Consider the following 9,748-nt stretch of genomic DNA (forward strand, 5'->3'; position numbering starts at 1 on the left):
TAGATATTTTATTCGTTTAATCGTAAACGTTGGACGATGAGAGCAAAGTCTCAACGCACTGCCTCGAGCATACATTAGTAAATAATTGTTTACAAATAGTATGTACATGTAATGCAAATTGGCTTTTTAAAATAATACGTTCTCTTTTTATTAATCGTCAAAACATTTAACCTATTGCTTTAATCAATTATATACAATGTCGTAGTGGTAGGTGTTAAATTATTGAAATATAACATAATGAATTCGTGCACACATGCTTTCAAACGCGATAAGTCGTATAAAATGTACAAAAAGTATTTTATAAAAATTCATTTTAATCTATCGATAAAAAAAGAAAGAAAAAAAAGAAAGAAAAAAAAAATCGATTATCACATAATGCCATTACACGACAAAGAAACTTGCAACTTGTGTTATTATTAATTAATATTATAAATAATTTTAAAAATCTGTCAACAAAGTCGATAATACTATCTTCTTTTTTTTTCATTTTTCTTTTTTTCTTCTATTTTCTTCTTCTTTTCATTAATGTAATAATAACAATAAAGTTTGAATCTCTTTAAATTGGACTAAGCGACAATCTTCAAAAAACTTTTTAAACGAACGCAATATATCAGGTTAAATTTTTAGGATCATCGAATAAATCGATATTTTCGTCGGCGTTGAAATTTTGGAAGTAGTGAACTAAATCAGTGGCGTAAGCTTGTGACTCTACAAAAAAAAAATAAAAGAGACATTTATTAAATGACAGGAGCTCTACAAATGGTATTTTTAATTTTAATAACATAAATGGCCTCTACAATCTCCGGGAATGCACATTAATTGATTAATCGAATTTTTTATTTAATGAGATAAAATCCTGCGGATTATGTACAGAAATAAATACATTTCCATATTGTAAAAAAAGCCTTTCCAATTGATACAATTACAATATTACTTAGTGCAGTCATCGCAACTTAAAACTACGCCCTTTGTAAGTAATGTCTCTTCTCTCTCCTCCACTTTCACCCTCACTCCTCTACTCGCCCCCCCCCCGCCCCCCCCCCACCCCACACGCACAGGCACACACACTCGCGCACACTCGCACACACACTCGCACACACACTCGCACACACACAGACACAGAGAGAGAGAGAGAGAGAGTCTCTCTCTCTCACTCTCTCTCTCACTCACACTCTCACCCCGCCCGCCCGCCCTCAACCCAACACCATCCCCGTTTCGCGGTCGTCCAAGCTTTTCCCAAGCAATGGGCACGAAACGCGTCCCGTCGCGCGACAGACGCTCGTCGTAAAAAGTTCTTTAACCCAAGGACTAAACGACGAGCTCTGATTTGCTCGCTTTAGTTACCGTAGGCGGACGAGCTCCACCCCTCCTTTCTCCTTTCTCCTTTACCCCTCGTACATTATTACCCAGGCTTCCTTAAGCCATTTGTTCCATTTGTTGCCATTTGTTAAACAATGATTTTATAATCGCCAATGAAAGCTTTGCAAATACCCTGCTTGTCGTGCTTGACGTCGAGCTCCATTCTGGCCTCTGCCCGGGGCGTCTCCTTCTTGGACAGGTCGAGCACCTCCGATAGATGGTCGTCGGGGCCGGGGTTCCTGAAGCCAAAGTCTCCGCCATTGCACTTATTCGAGCTGATGCCAGGGTTGAGTCGGAAGAGTCCCGGGGTCTCGGCGAGCCTTATGGGGGGGAAGCCTCTGCCGACGTGGTGCAGGTGCCGTGGCTGCCTGCAGCTCTTTCCCGGGTTACCCGCGTAGGTGCGCGCCGCCTCGATCGCCACCACCGTCGACTTTTCCAATTTCTTGCGCAGGCTCGCGTCCGCCCAGGCGACGCTCGGGCTCGCTGAGGTCATCGTCGAGCCGATCGTCGAGGTCTTCTCCGGGGGCTTTGGCGCATCCGAGGCCCTCACGAAGAAGAGCTTGCCTACGCGTTTCAGACGCCTTTCATTAATTCGCCGTTACGCATTGGGCAGCGTTGCATCGCGCGTCACTCGTACGCGACTCTACGCTTCTATATTAAAACGTCGCCGCGGTTTTTCACGCATGAAAAAGCCGTATTTTCCGTTTGATTATTTTTACTTGGCCACCACCACTGCAGCACCACTCCAAATCCATCATTTGACGATATTCGCTACTACGATAAACTTTTACGGTCGATTGTCACTTTAATATACTACACCGGCCATTCGCCCTTAACCCGCCAAGTGCGTGTTCTTTTTCTGTTTATTTGCGCGCGCCGAAAAGAAAATCGCTCCATGTATACTCGACTTACTCGTGGCGTTAATTAGCTCGGAGAAATTTTTTTTTTTTTTTTTCAAACACATGATTTTCTAAGGCTCGATCGAGCCTTGTAACTTTATGCTACTTACGACGGCGTAAAGCGACAGCTTATCAAATCGTCTGTATTTCATCAATAAACGCAAAACAAAAAATAAAAAGAAAACGCCGCTCATTCATCGTCGACACCTCGACAAGTTGAAAGTTTATATAAACAATCTACTGTATGTAATATACGTAATTTTATCGTTATTTAAATACGTATTTTTTTTTTTTTATTATACGTTAATTTTTATCTATTACTACTCGTATATACATACACACGCGCGCGCGCGCGCACACACACACACACACACACACACACACACACACACACACACATGTATATGTATTGTTTTATCGACAAATCACGCATGCCCCATTAATCTAAGCCTTTTACTTTTTTTATTTTAATGCTAAATGTTTGTATTCGGACTTTAACCGTGATTACTGATTGATTACTGATTGACCGTGATTATTGATGATTACATATTATTATTTAGTATATCATTTTATGCACACTCTCATGGCTTATTGCCATAAGCCTAATCAAACAGTTCACTCCTAAAATGGCATTATTTGTAACTTTGATGAAGTTTAGGGACACACGAGCTATAATAAGGATTATAAAATGAACCGGAGCAAGAGTGATATGATCACTGGTACGAATTCGCGTAGTCACTATTTGGAAATGTGCGCCTATAAAGGTAAATTGAAGGAATGGGGTGAGGAATGGAAAGGTGGGAAGGGAGGGTAGAAAATCACTTTTTTAGCGTTTTTAAAGCATCGTCGCGCAGTCGCATTGCAAACGTATAAAGCCGCGGACAATCGGGCGCTCGCTTGTATCGCTCGAAGGTCACGATACCTGTGCTTCCGTTAATTCCTTTACGTATGGGCGTACGTACCTTTGGGATTGCCCTTGACTGCCTGGACGCCGCAGAAGGGGAGGGCAACGGGTGCGGTGGCGGCGCGCGGCATTATGAGGCACTTTGATGGATTGGACTGATTGGAGGGATGGGCAAGAGTGACACCTCGGAGACTCCTCAGCATCTCCTTGGATCGGAGTAGCAGCCGACTGGTGGCGTACTTTTGCTGGTAGCCGTCGATGTCCTGAGGGCAGGAGATCCTGTGACCCAGACGCTGGAGGCTATTTTCGAACTGCTGTAGTCGCTCGAGTTTCCGTATTTGCTCAAACTGCTGCTGCTGCTGCTGCTGCTGCTGCTGCTGTTGTTGTTGTTGTTTTTGTTGCTGTTGCTGAGCCAATTCAAGGTTCTGGAGGGCAAACGTTATGGAGCGTCTTGATGGTGGCTATTGGAGGTCGGATTTGATTGTTTTTCAGGTGCGACGTGAGATCGTCGCCTTGAGGAGCGTCGGTAGCGCGAAAGTGGGAGAGAGGTTTCTAAAATTTTTAACAACTAATACGGGAAAGCATGATTCACCGATTCACTCGTTCACATTGCAATAACGCAAACTTTGTGAATAGATGAACTTGGAAATGGAAATTCCAAGAATTGCTGTATTTCTAATGAAATTTGGATTTAAGGAAATTTGAATCAATAGTACCGAGATGCGTAATGAGATTTGTTAGATGAAAATTGAATATTTTCTTGTCACGCAATCCGGGAATTATAATTTTCACACGAATTCGTGAAATGCATCGTGGTCGCACAAACGCTATTCTCCATCATCGATGCAATGCTCTTTATTTATGGCTGATTAAAGCTCGTTTTCAACAATTAATCGTAACGTCAATTAATTCCCAAGTCTCAAACACAGCTATTTCATAGTTATTTTTCAAAAAACGGGTGCACTTGCGTAATTCGCTTTCGCGATATTATCATTATCCAAGGACTTACATAAAAGTTTTCACCTGCAAGAGCAATCGTATGAAGTTTTCAAATTGCGTGTATTATAATTGCCGGATGCTCGGAGTAAATATATATATATATATATATATATATATATATATATATATATATATATATATATATATATATATATAGAGAGAGAGAGAGAGAGAGAGTTAGTGAGTAAGTGAAGAGAGTGGAGCCTCGGAAAATCCGTGACTGAGCAAGGGATGCGAGGGCCGGCGGGCAGCAACGTAGGCGATTAAGAACTCGCCGTCACAAGGGCTGCCTCTCGAGGTCGCACTCCCTCGCGGGGAGAGGGATGACCTCTCAGGGGTGAGATTCAGCAACGCGTGAGTGCGCACATTATTAGCCTAGGCGCGCGCGCGGAGCAGCAGCGGCTCCGCGAAAGCTGGACAAAAGTCGCCTGGCTCACCGCGCGGGTCTGCTCGAGGGCCGCGACCTGGCCGCCGAATCCGCAAAGGGCCGGGATCCTCGGCCTCTCGTACAGCTGCTGGTGCACAACCGCGGTGACGGCGGCCTTCTGTCTCGCGAGCTGCAGGGGCGCCTCCCGGCGCCGGTCCAGCGACTCCACCCGCGGGTCCACCCGGACGATCTCGATGTGGGCCTCGGCGTTTATTTCCCGGTAGCCCTCCCCGTCGAAGCTCGCGAAGAGCCGGCCGTTGTACTCGGCCGCGAGGCCGAACTGAGCGGTTAAGTTGCTTTACTTTTATGGGGTGGGGGTGGGTGATGGTTGTGGGTGGTGGTATGAGTGGGAAAGGGGAAGGAGGCAGAGCTGCCTGCCGGCTTCGTTTATCGCGTTGGCGATCACAGCGGCGAAACTTTAATACGACGGGAGCTTTAACGGCGATTCATGACTCTGTACGCGCGCACTTGACCGTCTTTTTTTCCTTTCTTTAATTCGACTTTGTTGTTGTTGTTGTTGTTGTTGTTGTTGTTGTTGTAATTGACGAGGTGATGATAGGAGAACGCTGTGATTGTCCCTTTAACCTCAACTAGCCGACATGCGGCCTTCACGGTTAGGCTTCGTAGTTGAGGGGACGGGTTGAATGTGGAAGAAATTAGAAGGAAATGAGTAAGAAATCGTCTCACGATGGCAATCCTTCCAACAGAATCATGTTTGCCAACATTATTCAGTTCGAGCACTTTAAGCTTGCGCTTATTACATTATTGTTGTCCGTGATCGCGCGTATGCGTGCATTTGCTTTTCCCGTCGCTTTCGTGTATTGTTGTGCGTATGCGTGCGTGATAAAAAGTGCGTTTACAATTAATCGACGACTATTTTTCTTTTTTATTTTTTAGCCATCGTTGATTTCAATTTCAATACCTTGAAAGTTGTTGAGTTTGTAAAAGTAACGAGGAAAGATGTAATATTTTTAATTGCATAATGCATAAAGTGGTTGGCTATAAAAAAATAAGTTTACAAACAAAATAACCACACGTACAGGTATGCGCATCGTTATAGGTGTGTGCGTGAAATTGTGGCTGTGCGCGTTGTATGTATTATATGTAGCTATAAGCAAGGTCGAGTAAATCGAGCTACGATAAAAGTCATTATAACGTATGAATAAACCAGCCGTTCGAAAATAAAAAAATCAAAACTTGCTCTTCGTACTCGCTCGTGATAAATATCAGTGGCGAGAGGCTTAAGCCGGGGTATATCGAGGCAAGTGCGAAGAGGACAAGTGCCGCTGTAATCGATTTGGCGAGTAAGTATAAGAGGATAGCCAGCAGCGCAGCTCGAGTGGCCTTGGAGACTGTGAGGGAGGTCGGAGGCGCCCGTCGATCGAAGAAATGAGCGAGGTCGGCCGAGCGAGCGAGAGAGCGAGCGAGCGCCTCCGGGTCGATGCTGGAACAATGGCTTACGCACCTGGGGATGATAGACCGGTCGCTCGTGCATGCCGTGCACGGGCCACTCCTTCCACTCGGTCTCGTCGCGCCTCGTCGGAGCCTGATACGTCGCCCCGACGTTGTACATCTTGCGGGTGACGCTGCGCGTATTCATGTAGGCGGTGGGTCGGGGCCGCCGACCGCCCTGCTCGGTCCCGGCGACGGCCCGCCTCCTTGCCCCGAGGAGTCGCTGTCGCGGGTTTGTCCGACCCTCCTTGCCCAAGTCCTTGCGGGCGGCCGAGCGGAGGGGGTTGCGCCGGACCTCCAGGGTTCTGGGTACGTACACAGGGAGTTTAGCGTGCTTACCCTATAGTGGTGGGGTCCAGTAAGCGAGGACTTTGCCCGGTGAAAGTCAACGTGGCTTGCGTCGCTCGCCCAATCCACTTTCTGCAGGGCTTTAACCTTGGACTTTCCACGATCGCTCTATTAGAGTGGACATGGAACTACGAGGCAAGCAAGTGGCGATAAATCTGAATTTTTACGTCGAACAATTAAGGTTTCCTTTCGCCTTTCCCTTTTGGAAAAATCCAATGGAAAAAGCGAGCATTGAAGAGAAGCGTTCCAAGGGCGCACATACGTAACGACGCTTTTCTCATTTTGGCAAAGTGTCGCAAACATCATTGTGGTTCGATTATCGAGTATCAATTACATGTTGCATAATTAACGGAAACATGAATTTTGAACATTAAAATCGTATGAATATTGTTGGATAGGTAAGATTGTTCTTTATATTGTCTAGAGGGGCTGTTAATTGCCAATAAAGTGACATTAAATATTTCATAAATCAATGTCCGTTTGTAAGTGTGCGGTAAAACAAAATTGCTAAATAATTCGGTCAATGATATTTATCTATAAGAACGTTTCAATAGTTTACTTTACCGTCTTTATTAATGTCTCATCTCTATACCACTAGGTTAAACGATACTTGTATACACAAACATAAACAAACGCTACAACCATTATAATTGCCGATCGCTTGTAATGAATAATTAAACGTGTACAACTTTTGACTGATTATCCTCTAAAAGTGAAATAAATTTATAATTCAAATCTTATCCGTTTGCGCACGATATTTCTGGCTTTCGTTCATATACATGCAAATGCACAGCTAAAAGCATGACAGATAAAGAGGAAAATTCCTTCTCTCACATCAATTATTTTAACCGAAGAAATTAACAAGTAATAATTGCAGATTCGAAGAATACAATGTTTAAATTTTGATTAGGGAGCCTGAAAAAAGAGGCGACAAGTCTATCATTATATCTGGTAAATTGTCTGGATTTGTAAAAAAAATGGCAAAATTTAAAATATAACTTTGTGAAAATAATGAATAAAGCATTACTTATAATTCATACCGTAATAGAAAAATTGACACATGTAACTTTAACTATTATTACAGCTCCTCCTTGTCTAAGTTTCCGATCGATAGACAAACGTGAAACGGCTTTTTATTTGAAATTTTCGACGTGCCGTGCGCTTCGTTTATCACGTTATTATTTCATTTTTCGACTTTCCACCCGATGAATGTAAATCCGAAACGATACAATGAGCACGAATTCGTGTAAAAAAAAACACAAAAAAAACAAAAAAAAAATACATATATATATATATATATATATATATATATATATATATACATACATACATACATACATATATACATAAATATGGTGGAAAAATGAAGAAAAACGGAAGAAAAAAAAACAGAAAAAAAGATAAAGATTTCAATCGGGTAATGATGGGAGAAGGGGGGGGGGGCGGTGTAAGAATCTTTTCTTTTCCATTCCATTTTCATTTCCGTTCAATAAACTGATGAAAAAAAAGCCTCTCACTTCTTATTACGGATCCTCTGCGAGAGTTTTCGGGGTCTCTCGGCGCAATTCTCCTCCCTCCGCGGCCTTTCCTCCTCGCTCTTTTGCACAAGATTCTTCGCCTCGACCTGCTTGATAAGGACGGTCCCGGGCGGCAGCCTGCGTAGTATCTCCAGACCCTCGCGCTCCTCGGACGCTGAGGCCTCGTGCATCTTCCCAGCTTCGTATTCATAATAACATAAACACCCCGGCAAAATCAGTTGATCGCCCACTTTCCCCTCGTTAAACCCCTCGCATCGCGGCTGCCCTCCGGACCAATTCGCTCGAACGATCGCGGGTATGGACCCAGTGCGCTTAGCACCATCAAAGGATTGAGCGTCGAGGCCATTATCAGGGAGCGCACTTTTTTCATAAAACTTCAGTCACACAAGGTATGCTCGCGCATTTCCCTCCACGCTGTAGTCACATTTGGTTTTTATCTGGTTTTTATGCTAAAGCTGAATATTTTGTTTTCCTTTGTTTTCCTTTGTTTTCTTTTCATTTATCTCTCTCTCTCTCTCTCTCTCTCTCTCTCTCTCTCTATCTCTCTCACTCTCGCTCTCTCGTTCTGTATTAAACGTACCCAATCGATGTATCGATAACCCCCTGGGCCCAACATGTTATTGTCGTTAAAAGTCTCGAGGCTAATTATCATTACGCATACTTTGATTTGACTGTCATTTATTGGACATTTAAAGAGCAGTTAAGCAGCCTCTTGCCAAAATAAATGTAGATATGGTCAATGAGATCGGCCTGTCGCGCGTTCAATTATTACGAAACATTGGATTAAAGGAAGGGACGTGGATTTGAACAATAAGAGATTGCGGCGTCCTAAACGGAATGCGCATTATTGGCGGCTATGAGGGGGGATGGATGGGCGAGGGAAGGAAGGGGGATGAAAGCGAGGAGGAGAAAGTGATAGTATAATCAATAAGTGCGTGCAATTCCTGCACTTGTAGGCATTGTTTTTACTATTCGTTTCATCCTATGGTATGAGGTACAATATAAGCAGCTAATGACTTTTCGATTGTTTTTCCTAATCGCGGCCTCGCTCGACACAACCAATATCTCAAGCATTTTCAACCATTCGTAGATAGATAGATAGATAGAGAGAGTGAGAGAGTGAGAGAGTGAGAGAGTGAGAGAGTGAGAGAGTGAGAGAGTGAGAGAGTGAGAGAGTGAGAGAGTGAGAGAGTGAGAGAGTGAGAGAGTGAGAGAGTGAGAGAGTGAGTGAGAGTGAGGGAGAGAGAGAGTGAGAGAGTGAGAGAGAGAGGGAGAGAGGGAGAGAGAGAGAGTGAGAGTGAGAGTGAGAGTGAGAGTGAGAGTGAGTGTGAGTGAGTGAGTGAGTGAGAGAGTGTGAGAGTGAGAGAGAGAGAGAGAGACAGCGGGGAGGGAAGGAAGGAGAGAGAGAGAGAGAGAGAGAGAGAGAGAGAGAGAGGGGGAGAGAGAGGGAGAGAGAGAATGGGATTATAGCCCGAGGAAGGTGGGGAAATAAGCTCTGCTCGCGCGCCTTCCAAATAATCGTAAAATAGCGATGGGAATTAGCGTTGGGGTTGCCGTGAGAGATCCGGTTTCCCTGTACAAAAGCTACGCGACTCCGACGCTCATCCTCCGTGTCGGCAAAGCGACTTAATCAACGGGTGACAGCGCAATCGAAATAAAGGCATTCTAACCAAGCTCGTCACCGGTGTCGAGGTGAAGGTTCAGTTGGCGTTTAAGTGCCATCTTGGAGTCGCGGTCGCCGAGCTCGATAATCCTCGTGACCAGCGTTTGAGACCGTGACTGTTGCTGCTGCTGCTGCTGCTGCTGCTGCTGCTGCTGTTGT

General features: G+C 44.4%; 1 protein-coding gene across 1 annotated transcript in view; it reads right to left on the reverse strand.

Annotated features, from left to right (window-relative positions):
- Positions 1-557: 557 nt before the first annotated feature.
- Positions 558-9,748, reverse strand: part of LOC105363689 (uncharacterized) — a 9,413-nt gene continuing 222 nt past the window's right edge. Inside the window, exons 2-8 of the mRNA XM_011501440.1 lie at positions 9,597-9,741; positions 7,906-8,104; positions 6,054-6,345; positions 4,599-4,868; positions 3,221-3,530; positions 1,492-1,923; positions 558-753 (exon numbers count right to left, since the gene is read on the reverse strand). Of these exons, the coding sequence (XP_011499742.1) occupies positions 611-753; positions 1,492-1,923; positions 3,221-3,530; positions 4,599-4,868; positions 6,054-6,345; positions 7,906-8,104; positions 9,597-9,741 (1,791 nt within the window). The 3' untranslated portion in view covers positions 558-610. The remainder of the gene's footprint in view (positions 754-1,491; positions 1,924-3,220; positions 3,531-4,598; positions 4,869-6,053; positions 6,346-7,905; positions 8,105-9,596; positions 9,742-9,748) is intronic.

Source organism: Ceratosolen solmsi, unplaced genomic scaffold (genome assembly GCF_000503995.2).
Source record: "Ceratosolen solmsi marchali unplaced genomic scaffold, CerSol_1.0 scaffold3, whole genome shotgun sequence".
Lineage (NCBI taxonomy): Eukaryota > Metazoa > Arthropoda > Insecta > Hymenoptera > Agaonidae > Ceratosolen > Ceratosolen solmsi.